Source organism: Ambystoma mexicanum, chromosome 9 (assembly GCF_040938575.1).
Source record: "Ambystoma mexicanum isolate Mex_15411 chromosome 9, UKY_AmexF1_1, whole genome shotgun sequence".
Lineage (NCBI taxonomy): Eukaryota > Metazoa > Chordata > Amphibia > Caudata > Ambystomatidae > Ambystoma > Ambystoma mexicanum.
In genome coordinates, this window is record NC_090931.1 from 744,474,259 (window position 1) to 744,496,263 (window position 22,005).

At 46.1% G+C, this 22,005-nt stretch overlaps 1 protein-coding gene across 2 annotated transcripts in view; it reads left to right on the plus strand.

Moving 5' to 3' along the window:
* Nucleotides 1-22,005, plus strand: part of INPP1 (inositol polyphosphate-1-phosphatase) — a 306,706-nt gene that overhangs the window by 182,306 nt on the left and 102,395 nt on the right. For both annotated transcript variants that reach the window (XM_069615667.1, XM_069615666.1), the window contains exon 2: nt 8,246-8,470. In XM_069615667.1, the coding sequence (XP_069471768.1) occupies nt 8,267-8,470 (204 nt within the window). In that variant the 5' untranslated portion in view covers nt 8,246-8,266. The remainder of the gene's footprint in view (nt 1-8,245; nt 8,471-22,005) is intronic.

A 22,005-nucleotide genomic window follows, 5' to 3' on the forward strand; every position in this document is an offset into this window, starting at 1 on the left:
TTACTAAACATGCCATGACAGCAGGCAGCTCCACACTAAATGGTGCATTCTTGGACTACACCGCTGCATTGGATTGTGTAGATCAGGGACATCTTTGGGAGCAAATATGTAAGCGTGGAATTGACTGCGTCCTTCCCAACATATTAATACAGTGCCATACTAACACTAAGGTCAGGGCTAGGCTGCATATCAGAGGGTTCTTTACAAGAAATCGTGGCTTAAAGCAGGCATGTGTCCTTGAACCTCTGTTGTTCAACCTGAACCCTGGCCATCTACCTGAAGTAAGATACAACAGTCAGTACCCCAGCCCATCCATGGCTCCCTTCCTAAATGATTATCCTGCCTGTCGTGGTTTCTTAGGTGAAACAAATATGCCTATAGACACTTGAATATTATTACATAAACATGTAATCTGTTAAAAGAGACATGTATTATTTGGATACATACAAACATGAAAACACATTATTTCATTGTGTGTAACAAAACTCTAACTGAAGCAAGTAAATAACACCAAGTGACTAAAACAATTTGCCTGTTTCCACTACATCTGGATCTCGCCACCCAAAACACCACAACTCCTGAAAACATGGATACAAACAAAATGTTCTAAAAAGGATGATTGCTTTATATTCCAACACGTGTTGATGTGCTTATAAATCCTACAACACTGCCCGACATATTTCCATTCTGGAATTTTATTCAGGTGCTCTGCTGAGTTGGTGTAACAAGGTGCCTCTTGAGGCTGACTATCAACGCGAGTGGTGATAGCTGACGTATAAGTCTCTGGTTAACTCATCTACAGCTTTGTTTCTGTAAATGTATAAGTAAAAAAAAAAAAACGGAACCCTGGCCGTTGCGCAAGAGTAAAAAGAATGCAGCTTTTCGGGTGGGAAGGAAGGCGTGGCTCGCTCCACTTGCAATGGAAACAGCCGTGTTACCTCTCTTGAAGTGTGCTCGCACGCAGTCATCTTACTAGCTGTCGCCGAGTTGTAAACCTACGTCTGTTTCCTGCGCCACCGACTTGCTGACAGAACCTTTTTCACCTGAAGTATTCATTGAAATCACCATTTGTGTCTCCTAAGCAGGGCAGCAAGCACGTTCCTTGGAAGATGTATGCTGAAGACGGGGCCCTGACGGACCACATGCCAAATGGCATAAAGCAGAGCCATAGAGGCTCAGGCTGCTGTGAAATATTATTCAAACGATCAACCGAAAATGAACCGTGCAAAGACCACAATTATGTAGTTTAGCACAAGCCTAATAACACAATGGTGACTGGGAGACATATTAATAGACGAAGTCAGTGAATATACGTATCAGTGCGTGCTTTTTACGAATCGGATCCGTGCGGACTACACACATGAGAAAATAACTGACAAGTATTTTTTTTTTGTCAATGCTCTGTGGTTTTGTAAATAAATGAGGAGGACATACCCTGATAGGCTTTATCACGGCCTATAAACAAAAATGCCTAACTACAATTCAATATGGCCTTTAAACAAGATTTAATATAACCACTAAATGGCTACATAGGTTCAGGAAAGCTTCTGGCGACCTGCTCTTGGGTTACTTACGTGCACTGCGGTCCAGTGTGTATGTATGTAAGGTGGCCTTACGTCTTTCTTTGCACACGCCCTGCTACTTAGAGGCACTCTTTATATTTGCATACGGAAAGCCAAGAGAAGCACCATGCTGGATATACTTAAATGGTGTAGCCAAAGGAGGGATTGCACTAAGGAGAATGACTAGGCTGAACGTAATGAGAATTTGCTTAAAACTACATTGGAACATCAACTGGACTCTTAGTGGACATAAATTGGAGAAGCAATCAAAATAAAATGCCAAGGAATAGGACTGGATAACAAATTATAGTCACGCGACTAATAAAAAACATTTGACTGATTACATACATGTTTTTTCTTCTCACAAATATACATTAACCATTCCTTAAATAGAAAGCCATAGAGGTTGTTCATGTTGTGTAGTTTTAACCTACTCTTGACAGTAGAGGTAACTAGACCTAGAAATCACATGAGCCATTGGTGAATGAGAGAACAGGTCGCATCCGTCAATGAGTAGTTGGTAAATATGAAACTTTAAAACCCTTTCTCTTGCATACTGAAAACCCTGAAACACTACATTCTGCAAACTTGGCTAGATTCGATTTGTGAAGGAAGATTTTGAAAAACATTTTTAGGGGTGCTGTATGGAGGGGTGCCAATTTCTTTTCATAATTGCATTGATTCATTTTTGGTTCAAATATTTTTCAAGGATGTAATCTGTTTTTATTGTATATTTAACTTTTTCCTACATCACATGAATGTATTGTATTTTATTGTACATTTAACAGTATGAACAGTTTAATTCAAAGTTACACACTGTGCATTTAAAAAAAATGCCTAACTGTAATATGATGTTAGTGTAGATTTCCCTGTTTAGTGTGGGAAAAAATGATATAGGAAGGGTGACGAAGCTAGCTAGGCTCGAGGATGGTCTCATATCTTCATATCCCCAGAGCTCTGGCGCTACCTTCCATTCCAGAGCCATGTGTTCAAGTGATCTTGCCACAGACAGCAGGGCACAGATGATGGAAGCAGAGGGCCTATTCATAATAGTCAAAATATATAGTCATGGGCGCCCCTCTATGAGAACGGACACGGCATAAATGGCCTGTTCTATGGGAAGGTACCCACTCTAGAGTCTGTCGCCACACTTTAGCTCACTGTACCTTTCACAGATGGGAAATACCCATTTGCATAACAGTCTTTGTCCCACCCACATGGGCGTTCCAGCACTGAAATGCTATGGCAATTCCTCTCTGAACAAGAGACCCAACAGCAACCCCATACACGTGTTTCAGCCTCGATGGGCATCATCAGGGAGGTGGATCTGTGCCTCTCTGAGTGAGCAAGGGGTCTACGTCTGGATGATCCTGGGAAACCTAGGGTGACTAGACCTAATGCCCTTGAAAAAAATCAAAAAATAGTCGTGATTGCCCCTCTATGAGAACAAACACAGCATAAATGACCTGTTCTATGGGAAGGTACCTAGACATAATAGTCCCAGCCAATCCACATATGAGCCAAGTCCTATGACTCTCCACACAACACAGGCCAGGTGGGGTGTAAGCATTGTGCCACTGCTGTCTGTAATGTGGTGGCACTGAACAGCTTTACCTTGTAATTGGCACACATCTCACAGGCTTCTCCTTGGAAACACTAACTGAGGAGAGAGCCACCCGAGTGCTGCTTTGTACCGGTACAATTTGGCGTTTGTCGCGTCCACTGTGGAGCTGGAAGCATGAGGCAGACTTGCTTACCAGAGCTGAGCCCGGCTACAGGTAGGCCGATTGGTGTTGCCCACAGCCAGGACAGATGCTTTATCAAACTGGGGAAAGGAAGGAGCATGTTCTGCCTTTGCTGCTAATTTGAAATCTGTCCAAGCTGAGGTGCATATTTACGTGTGATGTTGCCCATAAAGCAGTGCGCTTAACTAAGCACTGCTACAACTTCACCATGAAAATACACTTCAGTAAAAAATAATGGCAAACTTAAGAGAGACAGTCCTTTCAGCCCTAACTCCTGACTCGGGTGGTGTGAGGCGTTAGCAGGGGTGCCCAACCTTTTGTGCACATTGAGCAAAAGTTGCATATCAAATGAAATGGTGAGCAACATCAATTTTTTGACTGAACATATTGGCGCTCAGTTGGCAAAAAAATTATTGCAACACAAATTAGAAATGTAATAAACTTATGGACTGCTTATAGAACACTTTAATTTGCAGTACTTAATAGTTGCTAGACCACGTGCAATTCTACTAAAGGAAATTGGCAATGCCTTTAACTTCATTTTACATTAGGTGGTTGTTTACAGAAATTGTTGAGGACATTGAGTAGGGTGAAGTTGTTAAAAAATATAGTAGCACTGCACTTAACATTACAGGGGTTTCAGGTTCTCAAGCAAAATATGTTAATGAAATTTAGTGCAAATGTTTAGACAGTAACATTGGTCCCAAGTGGAACACTGATTTTCAGGTGTACTTTGGGGTTCAGGCTGGGGATTTTCTGGGATATTTAGTGGCAAAATGTGCACTCCTATGCATACAAGATCAGCAATACTGTTCCACAGTCATCGATTACTGTATTGTGGATTGTTTTTTCTACAGGAATGTTATGACATTTTAAGATATTCTCCAAATGTTTGTTGCTCAGACTAGAGGAGCAGACTCAACGTAATAATATCTTGAAGGCCTCTGACACGGGTTTAAGGGGAGGGCTTAGTACAGTGGACCGCTGCTTCACTTTGAGCACCAGCTTGGAGAAATACGGTAAGGTTAAGGGAGTGAGATTATTGTTGTCTTTTTTTCAGATTTGGAGAAAACATTTGATTTGATTGATAGAAACATAGTGTGGCGTAATTTACATTTTATTGGGGACCCAAATATTTTATTAAATCTTATCCAACTGTGGTACGCTGACATCTCAGTGTGTGTCCGATATACAAGATTGGGGAATTATACATTGTTTCCCCCACTAATAAAGGTGAAAAGCACAGATGTCAGTTGGCCCCAATTTATTCTTTCAGATATCAGTTCTAGTACTTCTCTTAGAAAAGGTGAATCCACCCTCTCTGAAGGGTACATTTCATAGCATGCTTCTTTAAACCAAAGACACAGCTAATTTGGACTTAAGCCCAGCAGGTCTCCAACAGAGCCTGCTAAACACAAATGACTATTTTGGGAGCTGTGGTGTGAAATTACGTATGATAAAAACAAAACTGATGTTGTTCAGGAAAAGGGTGAAACCTTGTAGCTAGTTTTTAAATGAATATAGAGATGAGGGGGCAGTCTCATTTTATTTGAGCCTAGTCTTCTCAAAGAGCAGTGCTTGGGGCAATATTTTTAGAAGACAGCTGAAAGGGCATCATTAAGGATTAAAGGGCTTTTTACATTTTCTTTTCAGGTTTGAGGCATTCATATTGGACAAGTGGCTGGTGGCATATAAGACAAAGGTCTGTTCCATGATTTTTATGGTAGCAAAATCTAGGGTGTTTCAAACTATCATGGCCTGGAGGGGTTGCAAAATACGCTTCTATGTTATTTCGCCGCAGTATTTTTCATTGCAGGTTTTTTCATCGTCGTTTTTTTTTCGAAAAACTTTTTTTTTTTTGTTACCTCCCCAAGCCCCCCCTTTTTTTTTTAATTCCCTTACACCCACAACCATATATTTAATTTTTTAACCCCCCCCAAAAAAAAGAGGTTTTTTTCGAAATAAAAACGGCGATGAAAAAACACGCGATGAAAAATGCCGCAGTGAAATGCGTGTATACCCAAAATACATTCCTGTGACAAATAGCATAGCAGGTCTCCCTGCAAATACACCTGGTATTACCTTATGAGCTGAATTGGGGTGATCAGTTTGAAGGTGTCGGGCCAGTTAAGATTTTAATTATTTTTTAAAATCACTTCTGGGATGTTGTGCTAACCATAACATGAATTCCAGTGCACATGCAATTGCAGCCTCCCCTGGTAAAGAAAAATACTTGTGGTCAGGGGGTTGTAAGGCACTGTCTATTTGGCTAGGGGGTGGGATATAACTAAATTGAGCACATTAAGTCAACGCAATATAGCTCTTAAAGCAAGAGTTTGTCCAATTGGGAGAAATGCAGATGTCCAAAATATACATAGGCTGCCCTCTTTAGCTGTATATACATACTAGCGTACACATATAAGATGGCATCTGTGAAATAAGATCCCCAGTTTAGATGTACCCACCAATCAATAAATTACGGTGTGCAGGAGGAAGCGCTAAGTGAGCATGCAAAGTAGGAGTTGATGAAGATTTGTTTAATTTTCTCTTAATTTGTCGTTGTTTCTCTGTTTTGCGTAAGCGTGGACATACATGGCAGCTATGCTTTATATAATTAATTGTAATGATCAGGGTTTTATATATAGCTTTTGTGAATATGTTAAAGCTGCTTTTTTATTTTGTGCTTGTTCTATGAGAATTTTATGAAATATGATACATGTTTTTAAATGTTGCTAACTTAATGATGAAATACGATTTAAATATTGATTGAGTAATACTGGTCATTACATGTCGGGATTTAAAGGGCACTTCACTGGGGCTTTGAAGGTTACCTCCTAAGAATTAATTTGGCATGTAATGGCAAATAGTGTATTTTAATGCTCCTGGGTCCTGTTACATTGGTGAAAAGTGGTTAGGAATAAACATAATACTTTTCTGAGGGATTTGGAGCATCTTGTGTCTGCACAAAAGGGATTTTACACAAGAGTTAGTGGCAAACATTGGTCAAAGCTTTGAGCTTATGATGCGCACTTCATAGTGTGGTGTGGTGGTGTTAACTAAGTATTTGGATTAATAAATTGCCTTATTAAGTTATATTTATTAACTGTAACTTAATTGTATTTGAATATAGGGCGAATAAATTATGAAAAAATGTGGCATGCATTTACCTTATCTGCCCATTATCCACACGCCAGATGGGCAGTATCAAATGATGATGACTTTTCCACTAGGACACTATGTAATACATATAGGTGCCACTAAAATGCAATTTCCGATAAATATAATGCATAGTGGCATCAAACACAAACATCACTTGTACAAAAAGCAGTGCATGTAAATTATTTAATAAATGAAAGTCGTATAATCATGCCAATTATTTGCCCATTATGCTCCTACTAGCTGTACAAAGGAACAGACTATGACAATTTCCTCCAGGACACAAACAAGGTTCAATTGTTTTGCTCATTCATTGGTCAGCTGAGCAAAGTATCTGAAGAGGACAGAGTTTTAGCAATGATGCTGCTATAATAAGTAAGGACAATAAACAAAAAATTATTTGCATGGTGGCAACAAACACAAATCTTTCATGTGTAAAAATAAGCCAGCTGGAACAACAACAGGTTTATTGGCCAGGATTCTTACACAGTCCAGGACTCTGTCCTGGCTATATTGCTAAGGAGGTCTCATCCCTCCAGCACCTCCTGCTAGGCCTCAACACCATGGGCCAGAGCAACTGGTGAGCAACAATATTGGGTGCCGCGAGCAACCTGCTGCTCTCGAGCTACACGTTGGGGAATCACTGCTTTAGAGGAAGAGTTTCTATGGCTACAGCTGATGATCTTGACCCATCTGCCAATGAATGCTCTTAGAATGTGGCAGAATATCGAGGCTGATGTCATGGACTTGGAATCCAATAAAACATCTAAATGCACACAGTCTGTGTGTCTGTCCTGAATAATCTCACCATTGCACCCAGGAAGATTCCCTTGACCTATCAGTGATAGTGTGTGAATTAAGTCCATATGTGGCAACTGGCTGTTTCCACGATTCGTCTTTGAGTCGCTAGTAACTAGACAGAGAGTTGGAGCACGTATCAGAGGCGACCTATTCAAGCTTTTGAAAATAAGACCGATTGAGATATGGCTACATGAAAGCTAGGAGTTATGACCTGAATGTGTTCATTCATATGTGTATTGTATCTGCTTTACCAAACCCATTTAAAGAAAAATCATATATTAAAGAGATTGATTGGTCCACATCTATTGCACTCTTCAGATGCACTTGTACCAGCATATGCATGTATTTGTCACTAGTCTAGCGTTGTCATGTCTGATGCATTCCCCGAGCATCCTACCTCCACACGCACCTGTTTACTTACAGTTTGGAGCTCTTGTGGGGTTGCTTCACTTTTGTCTCCTTGATAAATGAGTTTGATGTCTCCCAGTCATACAATTGCCTCTATTAGTCTCAGGCTAGATCCTCTTGCTCCACTCCCACAGGCAGCCATTTAGAATTTCGGCTAGTTTCTCAGGCACCAAATTTTTTCAAGTCACCACCCCCATCCACACATATCCTGCTCCCACACTTACCTGTACTGTCGCATCGGTCCCGCTCTGCGGCCTGAATAGTTAAAGGACTTCTGTCCTTTGATTACAAACACTGCCCATCGTTGTAGGTAGTTTTATGTTCTGATAATCGAACCTGTGCATTACACGCAGAGCCGATTCCTTCGGAAGCCCAAGGTGCTAATCTTGTTAAAGACCCCATTCTGGGGTTAGCTTGGCTGGTAATGGCTCTGAGCCCTCACTAAGGCAATCGCCCCACTGAGGCATATAATGGCTCCTCTGAACCCGCCTCACAACAGGACGATTGACACTATAGTAGTAATTGTCTTGACATTCCAACTAATGCTTTTTCCTGTTCTCCTTTTAACCACAGGTCCCATATCACGTGTCCACGATGTCTGCAGTCCTGCGTGAGCTGGTGCGTGCTGCGGAAAAAGCTGCGTGCATCGCACGTGCGTCTCGGTTGGAGGAGTCCCTCTTCCAGCTTCTGATAGAAGAAAAAAAGGAGGGCGAGAAGAACAAGAAGTTTGTGACGGATTTCAAAACTCTAACGGATGTACTGGTTCAGGAAGTCATCAAGCACGATCTCGGAAAGAAAGTAAGACCTGCGGGACAGCGGCATAGCACGCAAAGGTCCTAGAGATTCCCTTCCTAAGGCCTGGTTACGCATATCATTGCAACTATGAAACACATATAATATTTTGGAGACCATCTGGTCTTAAAATACCTGATTCTGAGTTGGAATCACACAGGATATGTACTGTGTGGGGTACTGCAAAGGGTAGGTATAGGTTATTTGTGCTACGCAGTAGGTTCTCCGTGCCCAATGAGGTAACTATGCTATGCGAGCCCGACACCGGCTGACCTATTTTTACCATTTTACCGTGACCACTGTGCTCATTAGGAGACCCTAGTTTCAAGGAGGGATTTGTTTGTGTGTTGGTTATTGCTTAGTGTTTTGTTATTTTATTGGGATGTGTATTAAGGAGCCCTATGTTACTCAACTTATGGCGAGCCTACCTAATGTACTATGTGTTCTAATGTGTTCTAACCAGTAGATCATAGGTAAAGCCATTCATTGTAATGTATCCCATACAACACATTTCATTTATAGCAATTTAAACATTCCAAATTTCTTTTTTTCAATGTACATTTTGTGTGGAAACGTGTTGGAAGTTCTCCATATCCTTTACCATAGATACGTGGTCTTTTTGGGGCCTATAATTATGCAAAGAATGGTAGTGACATCAGTTATGTTACAATCCCGACAGGGGAAATCTATTTAGAGCATGGCATGTTGCTTGAAATGTGCATATGCACATTTACGTTTAGGAGAAAAGTGCACAAGAGGCGAGCACTCAGTGTTCATTTCAAGGTTAAATGTTTGTTTTAAGCATACAATACATCCAGGTATAAATCCATTACAAGACCTTTTAAAACATGCATTGGCAATGCCCACGTTTCAGGCGTTTGTGTAGGCATGGGGAAAAGCATTTGCCAGGCACTGCCACAGTGGTATTAACTGACCATTAATGGTAGCAGCTGCAAAGTGGTGGGAGTGCCTGGGCATATAATAGCAGTGCTTGGCAAACACCTAATACGTATACACAAGCCAACACTGTTGACTTTGCCAATGCTTGTTTTAACAGGACCTCAGTGAAAGACCTGCATAGTGCTTATAAATCGAGTGGCTGAAGGCAGCCATGGTTAAAACATTTTTGTTACACCAGTAGCGTGCTTACTGCTCCAATTAAGTCATTAACTTTCAGAAGACTGCTTTGAAAAAACACTGGCCGTCATTTTGACCACAGAGTTTGATGGCCAGGCTTGATAAACCTAGCTCAAAGAGATCACAGGAAGATGTTTTTTGGGCAGGGAGGGAAATGAAGTGGGTGGGAATCGCCATGGGTGGCCAATGGGTGGGTTAAGAGCCAAACAACACCTGCAAGTTATGGGTCTCTCCTCATATTGTATTTCTTCTTAGTTGTTCTATAATGCACTAGTTTTGGCTTATAGGAGGCATTTTAGCGCCACCCATTAGCCAAAACAAAAAAGTGGTGAAGCCCATGCTTACAGCCCGTCACGTGTCTCCCCTAATAGGATTCTAGTCAAGGAGAGCAATGTCTTTGTATACAGGTCCGTTTGTCACGTGCATGGTATTAAGTACCGGACCTCAGTAATTGCATGCTCTTTTGGCAGCATTGTTTAAATAGAACGCTAGTTGGGGCTCGTTATCTATAATTGATCTGGGTATTTTCACTACGATTATCGCATAATGCTAAAATATTTGGAGGGCATTTTCCCCTAAACTAAATTTCCCCAACCTCATTTATTTCCTTCGAGAGAAATACACGGGGGATCATTATCCCAACGCCCCGATTGATCAAAAGTCTCGGTAACAATTTCTAGCACTTTTACCGATCACGGGGGTTTTGTAGGATTTGTCAGGCGACTTGGGGAGAGGAGCACATTTGACTTGTCTGCACCGTTTCCTGCACCGCATGACAAATCCAGTTGGTTTACCACCATTCCTATGTAATCGTCCTGACTTTTACACCTGGTAAAAAAGAGAAAGCAGATTTGATTGGAATCTATTCTAAATACCTCCTGCAAATATGAATTAATTAGTTAATACAGCAATCCAAACGGAGAGACACCCGCGGCCAACATTGAGGACATGCTGGTGAGACTCAACCAAGCCACCCGGTTCTCGAAGGTGGACCTGAACCAAGGCTATCACCAGCTGGTCATTGACCCCCGAGTCACGGCCCATAACAACCTTTACGACACACGAAGGCCTGTGCTGGTATAAAAGGCTGAACTTCGGAATCTCATCAGCGGGCGAAATTTTCCAGGAGACCATACGACGGCTGATAAGCCCAGTCACAAATGCATTCAACTACAGCGACAACATCTTGGTCTTTGGAGTCACCCAGGACCAACATGATGACGCATTGGGGCAGGTCTGTCACATTCTCCATGAAGCCGGCCTCACCCTCAACCGCCCGAAGTTTGACATTGATAAACACAGCCTGTGTTTCTTTGGACATATCTTCTCGGACCAGGGTATCAGAGCAGAACCCGGCAAGATCAGCGCCATTGTCAACCTGACGAGCCCGAAAGATGTATCCGAGCTAAGATCATTCCTAGGCATGGCCGGCTACTGCACACAATAACTTCCCCACTATGCGACACTCACCAACCCACTGCGCCAACTCCTCAGCCATTCACATGGGATGAACAGTGCCAGAACACTTTCCCCACAATCAAACAGGAGCTAGCGACCAACCGACAGCTAGCGTACTTCAACCCGCAATGGGACACGGAAATCACAGTGGATGCCAGCCCCCTTGGCCTAGGCGCTATCTTAGCCCAGATCAACCCTCAGTAGAACACTGAGACACACGTAGTCGCATACGCCAGCAGAACGCTCAATCCCAGGAGCAAGCCTACTCTCAAGCAGAACGGGAGAGTCTGGCCGCGGTCTGGGCATGCAAGAAGTTCCATCACTTCATCATCGGGAGGACTTTCGTTCTCATAACCGATCACCAAGCCCTCCTGTGCCTATTCGGCAACCCCAAGGTAAAGATGCCACCACGCAGTGAACGCTGGGGCATACGCCTCCAGGAGTATGACTACATCATCGTTCACAAGCCTGGAGGTGAAGCCAACCCAGCCGACTACCTGTCAAGACACCCTGACAAGGCCCCGGACAACACCATGCAAGGTGAGGCAGAGGAGTACATTGCCTACCTATCCCTGAACGCCCTTTCCGTCTGCAATCACAAGCAATTTGTGGAATGGAGCAGAGCTGACCCGACGATACGGGCCGCGGTCCAACTCACGAACACCAACCGGTGGCGACAGGCGGCCACGGAACACTTTGAGATGGGGACGAAGGGGTGTCACGACCTTGGTTGCGGGCCAAGGAACTCGGGCCCTCTTGTCCTCGCCACTGTTTGTTAACAAGACCCGAAGGGTCCTATTTTGTCCCTCTCGGGTCCCTTGGAGCCAGTCCTGGCGCCGTTGGCATCGGGCTCACAGGACTGGTGCGGTTTTCAATGGGCAATGGACAAACATTGCTGCCCCCACAAAGACGAATGGGGAACTGCAACTAGTAGTCTAGCATCCAGGGCAGGGCTCGCCCTGAAGGCACCTGGGATCCCTACTGGGTATTTAAACCACACCCGACTCGAGGCATGCACTTCGCATTATTCTGCTCTTGCAGCGTGACGTTCACCGGGTCCTGCTCAGCATCTTGGCCTGCACGGGCGAGAGAAGACAAAGAACCACAGTCATCCTTACTTGCCCAGCTTCAGCTCCTCCTTCCAACCGGAGCCTTCTTGGACATCTTGATCTTCCTCCTGCAACATCCCTGTAAAGAGGGGTGAGAACAAGACATCAAGTAAGCTTACCTACCCAGCACTCGTGGAAGACCATCGCCACCCAAGCATCATCCAATGGCGCCTGGTCCCGTTCGATCATTTCTTCCAGGATTCCTCCCGCGACCTGCAAGAAACAGCACAGGTTAGCCAACTTTCAAGGACGCTCTCAGAGCCGCATTCAACGCATCCTTACCTTCTCGAGCTCTGTCTCCGGAATCAGCATGTTTCCACCAGCACCTGCAAGACAGGCAGAGAAGGTTATTGGAGCATCTACCAATACAGACATTATTCTTAATACGAAAAAAGACTTACCTGAAAAGTGGAGTCGCAGCTGGTCTGGAGTCCAGGCCCACGCCAGTGAAGTAACTCGGCGGAACGGTGCCAACGACAACGCGCCCCTGCCCAGCACGGCAGGACAGAGAGCGCATCATTACGAAAATCAAGGTGAGAGAAGTCCCAAGAGGAATCGCAAGGGGAACACGGGGAGGTGGGTCTTGAGGGAAGGAGTAGTAGCTAAAATCCACCTCCTATCTTCTAGAACTGATCACTAGCAGCATGAACCCCAGAGAAGGTGCAGTGTTCCCAGAAGCATCCCAGGCCAGTCGAAAGAAGTCCCCGTGGATACAAGGTGAGCGTTACAGGGGAAACGGACAGGAGAGACCTACTAAGAATGGCAAAAATACAGGGAGAGTTGGCCACGACAGAGCAAGGAACACTCCTGCGAGGAAACCGGCTAGTGGCCCCCAAAAGCCTCAGGAAACCCCTAGTGGGATCACGCACGAGGGACACAGAGGCATAGCCAACACCAAGAAGATACTAAGCAACCAGGTCTGGTACCCGCACATGGACACCGTAGTCGAAGACACACTGAGACACTGCGTACTGTGCCAGGTAAACATGGCAAGCTCACCCCCATACCCGCTCCAGACAGTTCCCCTGCCGGAAGGGCCTTGGCAACGAGTCACGCTAGACTTCTATGGACTGCTTGAAGAAGGAGGTCACCTCCTAGTGGCACTCGATGAATACTCCAGATTCCCGCTAGTGAAACGCGTACAGTCCACAGCATTCCACCAGGTCGTGGCCGGCGTCCCCAACGTTGTAAAAACCGACAACGGCCCACCTTCCAAGGACAGGAGTTCGGGAAGTTTGCAGCACACCTAGGATTCCACCACCAAAGGATTACACTGCTGTGGCCCAAGCCAACGGCATGGTGGAACACTTGATGGCTAACATCAAGCGGACCTGCCAGAAGGCGGCGACAGACCAGGCATCGATGCCTCAAGCTATCTCTCAAATGCTGAGAAGCTATCGGAATACGCCAAACGAAACAACAGGCAAGACTCCGGCAGAGCTGATGATCAGATACAAACCATACACCAGACTACCCCAGATAGAAAACTACACCCCGACAGAGGATGCAGAAATCAGAAGACGAGAGGCTGATAAGAGAAGGAAGGCCAAAGACTGGGCCGACAAGAAACAGAAAGCCTGAGAACCCCAAATCCCAGTAGGCGAGATAGTGCTGGTCAGACAAGCACAACAATGGAAAATGGATTCCAGATACAGGCCGGAGCCACTGGTGGTAACGGAAGTCAAGGGACCCATGATCACTGCCATAGGGGACAACAAGGAGATAACAAGGAACACCTCTTTCTTCTACAAAATGTCCCAAGAGAACCCGGAAGAAGATGCCCCTCTGGGAGCGGAAGAACCAGAGGTCAGGGAAGAGGACCCCAAACCACCCGAGGACCCGCCACCGAAGGAGCCGGACGATGACGTGAGTGACCCGCCGGGCCAGACCCAGCGAGTTCCTGGGAAACCAACCTGCCTCATTGAAGAAATGTAACCCATGGACTCCCATGATAAGTAAGGGGGGGAGGTGTTACGCGACACCGGCACCGGCCCCTTTAAGGGGAAAGTGAAAGTAGAGACTGGAAAGGAAGGGGCGGGAGGAGGGAAGTAAGGGGAGGGGGAAAGGAAAAGCAAGTTAATTATGTGATAGTAATAAAGGAGATAGGATGTAGTTGTTGTCTGTGCTTCATTGAGCGTATGGGCCCAGGCCACTACATAACAACAATGAAATGTAAGGGTCATTTTGCGTGAGGGACCACCAGGGGGCGCAGACGTGATGGAAGCTTAATCCATCATCTCCCTCTTCAGGCTAAAACATGCTGGCAATACTTACATAGAATAAATCCACCATCCCTGAAACTTAACGTTTAGCATCTGAAACCGCCTGGGCAGTAACTGATGAAGTTTCCAGAGGAATCATAAAGGGTATCGTGAAGAAAATCGTGTGCCAAAGATGAGCCCCTGACCTTGCATCTCCGACTCGAGAATGGCAGCCGCACAACGGGCTCCCGGCTGGTGAGGATCCAGCACAACCAGCATGGTTGAGCCTGCCAGATCAGCAGTGGGATCCTGAGAACAACGCCAGAGGGTGTGCGGCAGTGGCTGGAGCGGTGAGACAGGCCCAGTGGAGCGGTCGGGAGATCAGAATGGAGCACGGTACGTCGCCCCTCCCCCACCTTGGCCCACGAGATACGTGCGCTCCTCGGCGGCAGCAGTGGCGATCGGCCCCAGCCCCTGGAGGTGCGCGGGTGGGATAACAGGCGGCAAGCCCTCCTCCTCCCAGAAAAACACATAGCGGAGCTCAAGTGGGGGCGCGACACACCCGCGAGGGGCCTCCAGTTCCTTGTTCACCTGGCGGATGATACGATGGGCAGGCTGGGATTCTGCTCCACCCTCCCTTACCCCCCCCCCACACACAGCTCTGGACACTTGGCTAAAGTAGGGAGTCCCCCCCGGGCTGCTGGCCATATCCACACCTACAATCACTTTCGGCACCGGAGCGAGCAGCAGCACAGCGGCCTCCACAGGGACTCCCCGCACAAACTGCAGAGACACATCTGGCCCTGGGCGCACAGCGAGCGAAACTCCAGTGAAGCATCACATAAAACCGTACATCTTCAGGTTACGGTCCCGGGCCCTGGACTGAGGCCACAAAGGCCCATTGAATCTCACCCACCAAAGTAAGCAATTGCGGTACCAGTGATCACTAGCCAGACACCTCGCTCCCAGACTCTCCCTGACACTGCATGTAACCCGAGAGGCCGGCTATAAAAGCAGAGTGAGGCACGCTAGGCCTGATTTCATGCTAAATGGGAAGGAAAGGCTAACGGGCAAACTCCGGTCTGCACAAAACGCTGGCCTTCAAGAACGTTCTGGTCAAGGGTATTTTGTGCGTTCAAACAGTGGCAGCAGGTCACCAGCGCCAGTTGAGAGAAAGCTGGACCCACGCACCTTTGGCGCTACTGCGAACATTTGGCCGAGCTGGCACCGCCATGGAGTCAGATGAAGTCCAAAGCTCCTTGGAGATTCCTGTTAATGACCTCGACAGCGCCACCAAGTCAGACATATGGCTCCTGCTCGGGGAGATCAGTTCAATCAAGCCTAGCCTTACGGGAACCGTCTCCGATTTGCAGAATAAAATGGCTAAGGTAGAAGACCGACTGGACGGTGTGGAGAGTAACCAGCAGTCAGGAGACATAGCAACGATGCAGTACGAAGCCCAGCTCCAAGACTTGGAACAAAAGGAAAGAGACGTAGAGGCGAAGCTTGATGACCTCGAAAACAGGGAGCGAAGATCAAATATTCAAATACTGGGTCTAGCAGAGGAACAGGGGGAACTCCCAGTGGGCCTGGAAAGCAAAGTCAAAGCCCTGATTCTGACCCTCTACGGGGATGTCGATCCCCCAAAGCTGGAATTCGACAGCGTGCACAGGGCTGGAAGTCCCCTGCGGGGTCCCCAATCGGTCCTCGTAAAATGCAACTACTACACCCTGCGACAGGATATCCTACTGAAGGCAAGGGAAAAGGACACGATAGAATTCAGAGGTGCAAATGTGAAACTCTACCAAGACCTCTCAGCCATGACCCTGGCCAAGAGAAGGGGATTTCGCCCCCTCACGGTCTGGCTGCAGGAAAAGGGAGTTTGCTATCGGTGGGGCCACCCCTTCTCATTATTGCCTTTTGAATTTGGAGGTGATGACTTTAGAATAACATTGATAGAAGAAGCGGAGAGAGCCCTGCGGCACCTCCGAGGCCCAGCAGAGTGCATGGACACCGACACCCGCAGGAAACCTTCAGGGCCACAACCAGACGTGGCGCGGAAGCCCCATAGGAGCGGCCGAGTGCAAACAAAGTGAAAATACAAACGCCTGAACACTCCGTGACGTGATACATTGATCTTTTCCATTCTGTATTCTTCTTTTTGGCTTTCGACGGCCTCTAGCTTAAAGGTTGGGGCGAGCCTCATTTAAGGAGCGTTCGCCTGAATGAATGAGGAATGGTTCGAATTCACCCACATCACTGCACACTGTTCCCACCGCATGTTCATAGTTGTATGTTCACTTTTTCAAAAGATGCATGAAGAGGGGCCTCATCAGAGTGGTCCTTCTTAGTTTAGGGCGTCTCCTTTAGCGATAGAGAATGCTAGGTTTAGCTTTTCTCGGGGTAGGGAAGGGCGGAGGGAAGAACACTCAACCAGACAAACTGGAATACCAGAACCACAACACTAAATCACGCTCACACTCAGCATTAGCTAGACAGAGTTCCCAAAACACCACATGGGGAGGGCGTCCTCCTCTACTTAAGACGCAAAATACAAAGGCTTGATGGTATAGTCTTTGGATCCCGGAATGTAAGGGGTCTAAACTCCCTTCATAAGAGATCCATGCTGGCAAGACAGTTCAAACAATCTAAACTAGATGCACTATTTCTGCAAGAAACAAAATATTCTCAGGGGGAAGAGCGCAGGATCGTGGGAAGGGATATTGGTGACACAATATGGGCCTCAGGTCCCCAAAAGAGAGGTGGGGTAGGCATTTTGTATAGGAAGTCCTTGGCATTCCGAATAGAGCAAATACACAGTGAGGCTCAGGGTATATATGAGGCGCTTAAGGGGGAACTGAGGACTCGCAAGATTACCCTCTGCTCAGCCTATGCCCCAAACCAGAGTCAATTGAGTTTTTTTGAGCCCCTGTTTGATTTTTTTTTAGAAGACTGGAAGCTGGGTACATTAATTTGTGGGGGGGGATTTTAATGTGGTAGCGAATGGGAACTGGACTGCAACCCAGTGCGACAGGACACCCAACCACCAAGCAATCTGCAAGGAAGCCGATTCCTAAGTCAGATGAAAGAGCACCATTTAATTGACACATGGCGCACAACCTGTCCCAGAGACAAGAATTACACTTTTTTCTCCCCGCGCATCAGATTTTCTCCACAATTGATTATCTTTTACTGGGGGCAAAATGCGAAAATGAAATTCTAGGGACGGCCATAGAAGTAGTGGCCTGGACGGATCACGAGCTATGCACAATCGACTTGGACCTGGGGCCCCCCTTTGGAGCGGATAGATGGTGGATCTACAATTACTTTTTGTGTAGAGACTCCGTGTTCAGGCCATCACAAGCTACTTTGAAACAAACAATGTGGATGGGATGTCACTTAACACGATTTGGGAAGCTGGGAAAGCCACGATAAGGCCAATCTTGATATCTGAGGGAGCATCTAACAATTGACTCAGGCAGTGTAGGGAGGTAGAGCCCAGGTCTGACATCTCGCGCCTAGAACAAGACCTCCGACGACACCCCGCCCAGGCAGAAGATAGGTTAACTCAGATTAAGGGGCTGAGAGAGGAACTAAAAGACATATGGAATGGTAAGACACTCACACAACTCGGATACCTTAAACAAAAATTCTTCGAAAAGGGAGATAAAGCCCACACAATGCTTGCAAATCGGCTACGAAAGCAGAGAGCGGACAGAGCTGTATATAAAATTCACAACAAAGGCGGAACTGCTCTCACAAACCCTCACGAGATAGTGAGCCGCTTTTCGAGGTTCTATTCGCAGCTATGTACAGCCGAGGGGAAAGCTCACCCTCAGTGATTGAGGAATACCTAGCCGCTCTCCCTCATCCGCCCATAGCCTTAGAACACCTGGAAATGTTAAATGCACCGAACACCACCATAGAGGTTCAAGGAGCGATCTCTAACCTAAAAGCGGGTTCGCCACCTGGGCAGGATGGTTACACGGCAGCTTTCTACAAATCAAATAGCAGGACCCTCTTCCCCTTTCTCACCAAGCTTTTCAATTCAATCTTAATGACAGGCCAAGCCCCCAAACGGTTCACTGAGTCAATAATTATAGTAATTCCCAAAGAAGGCAAAAATCCCCTAGACTGTGCGTCGTACTGCCCAATCTCCCTCATTAATTCATTAATGTAGATGCAAAAATGTACTCCAGCATCCTGGCAGCCCGCCTCATCCAGGTCCTTCCCCAGCAGGTTCATACAGACCAGGTGGGTTATGTTAGGGGTAGACAGGGAGCAGACAATATCAGGAAAACCTTAGATCTACCTTACATCTAATGGCTGGCCTCCGGGAAGCCGATGACCTGCTCCTTCTGTCGCTAGATGCCGACAAGGCGTTCGATCGCGTGGAATGGCCTTTTCTGCTGACAGTACTGAAATGGGTGGGGTTGGGGGTAGCATGGACTCGTGGAGCTGGTGCACTATACCGCACAGTTCAAGCCAGGGCTTCCATTAATGGCACCTCTTCTGATCCCCTCGCCATCCCACGAGGCACTAGGCAGGGCTGTCCGCCCCCCCCCCCTGATTTACGCCTTTGTTATTGAGCCCTTCGCCCAGGCATTGCGGTTGAGCACCCTGATTCGTGGCATGACTCGGGGAAGCAAAGAATACAAGTTGGCAATGTTTGCCGATGGCATTCTGCTATACCTCACCCGGCCGGCAGATTCTATCCCAGCCCTCTTCCATGCATTAACAAAATATGGAGCCCTGTCAGGTTTCCGTGCAAAACCTTCAAAAAACCATAGCTGTACCATTGAGAACAGACGGTGAGACCCTCCTCCCCGCCCCTGCCGTCATTGGATGTTAGCTGGGGCTTTCGGGTACAATCCCAATCTGTGAGATACTTAGGGGTAACCATCACTGTATCCCTTGCAAATCTTTTCGTGGCAAATTATGTCCCCTTATGGAAAGCCATCAGGAATTACATTAATAGATGGTCCAAATTGTCTGTCTTGTGCAGCCAGATTCATCTCCGTAAAGATGAACATCCTGCCCAGGTTTCTGTTCCTTTTTCAATCCCTCCCGATACTTATTCCGGAATCCTTTGTTGTTGAAATTAAACAGACGTTATTGGCATTTTTGTTGGCTGGTAAAAAGGCCAAAGTCCCCTACTCAACTCTCATTTTACCCAAAGAGTCTGGGGGCATGGCATTTCCAGACCTGAAGGAATACTACAAGGCCTCCCAACTCCGGATATTGGTCGATCATCTATGGGAAAACCTTGAGAAGCAATGGGTGACCATAGAAAACATTTCCTTTGCACCAGTCAGTCTGGGGGAATGGCTGTGGGTTCCCCTGCCGGCCATGACACGAAGAATTAGAGAACACCCAGTTTTCAAAGTGCTATGGTCACTCTGGCGCCCTTCTCGAGCCATGCAGGGTATCACGACTGGCCCTCCCCGGTTAGCTGTGTCTGGTCCCCCCACATTCAAAACCTTATATGTGTTGTCCACCGCTTTCAAAATTGGTACAAAGCTGGGCTCGTGAGAGTGGGCCAAATGTGGAAAGAGGGTTTGTGCACCTCTATAGAGGACCTTCGGGTGGCCTTGCAAGGAGTTGCAATACCTTTAAATATGAGAAGTGCCCTCAAAGACCCCCGTTGGGGCGACTCCCTTCGATGACCCCTCACTCCATTTGAACTGATTCTTAGTGTTCCTCAAACTACTAAAGGCCTCATAGCTCGCATGTACAAAGCATTGATCACTAGAGGCCACCTAATCCGCCCGTCATGCGAGTTGAAATGGGAGGCAGAATTAGAGCTGACAGATCAACTTGGGGTTTGGAAGACTATACGTAGAGCAGTATGGGCATCGTCTATCTCTACGCAATATAAAATGCACAACGCACGGATATTAGTCAGGTGGGATTACACTTTCAAGAGCTTGTCCAAATGATCCTGGGCACTCCCCCCCCCCCCAACTGTTGGAGAGGTTGTGGTGAAATCAGTGATTACTGGCACCAGTGGTGGGGATGCAGTAAAGTGAAAGCGTACTGGAAGGAGGTCCTGGGGTGGATCCAACCTATAGACGGGATTCACAGAGTACTCACGCCAGCGCTGATTTTGTTTGGAGTGGAATCCGATGAGGACGATTCCCATGTAACCCTCTCACACATGCCACATAACCTATTATTAGCAGCCAGGGTATGCTTAACTATTAAATGGAAGTCCACAGTCCTCCCCACTAAAAGAGAATGGCTCACCAAAGCACACAAAATTTATGAAATGGAGAGCCTGACAGCAGCAGTCATGGAATCCCGCAAGAACATAGACTTAATCTGGGTACCCTTCCAGGAATTTGATGCAGCATACTGGGATTCTTTAAGGCTAACTGAGTAAGACCATCACCAAGTACTCAACATCAAGTACATAGTGAAGCCTCACGTTATCTACATACCCACGACCTTGCGGGGAACTATGCAATGCATGTTGAGCAATATCCTACACTGAGTGTTCTGTGTGACTCTGTTTATCGCCTAATTTTTTCAATGCAGTCTAATTTTTCTCGTAGAGAGGGGGAGAGGAAAGAGGGGGAGAGGAGGGAAGGGGAGGGAGGAGGCAGGGGCAACATACAACAAGTTACAGCTCTTTTGTCTACCGCATTCACCTTCTTCTATGTGATAAACATGCCTTACTGACCTTTAATGTGAATTTAACATGTACTATGTTAGACTTGTTTATAAAATCAATACCATTTTTTTTTTTAAAAGGTGATTTTGCTTGTGTTTGGCTGTTTACTTTTCTACTTTGTGGTATAAAGGTTGGAAGTGGCCTTTTTACACAGAAGTGCAAATGAAGCCGGACCTCTCCATGCAATGTTTACTTTAGGAGAACATGGACTCCGATAGATTTTTGGAGACGACATTGTGGGCCATGTTAGTTTGAATCCGAAATTGCACAGAGGGGACCACATCCATTTGCACTGAAGGGAAAACGGTCCACTCTTTGCACTACTTAACTTTTCCATCACACCGTGGAAAAAGTAAAGCATAACACATAGGCAAAATCGACTTTACGTTTACTCATTCCGTTTGTAGAAAAGTGTAAATGCTTCCTGCAATTAGCGTTTGCGGGAGGCATTTACAATGGGTTCTTGTGGAATCCGGCTGCTTTTACGAGGCTGTAATGTCAGTTCTAAAAGTCAATTCAAGAGGAAGTACAAAATCTTTCCAGCAGAAAAAGATGCTATTTCGCAATAGCTATATTTACATGTACATAAGTGTTTTTCATGAATAGCCATACACAAATTCACAAGATATGTACAGAATATTCATAGTGAAAAAAAAGAACCGATATCTCTGCACTAAATAGTTTCAAAATGTCAGTTAAATCAAAAATTCCGCTCTTATGTTGGGTGATGAAATACATATATACAATAATATTGGATTCATGTATTATAAATGTATAGGATGAAAATGACTAGTACAGAAATGTGAACTGTGTATTTAAACCTTTTCCACTTAAACATGGCTGCCAAAAGCGCATATTGAACCTGAGATCTGGTGTTGCATCAGGTTACGCAGGAATCGGGCAGCAGTGGCACAGCGGGCTTCAGCTTGTAAATTACGTGGGCTTTTTATTTTTAGGTTATGT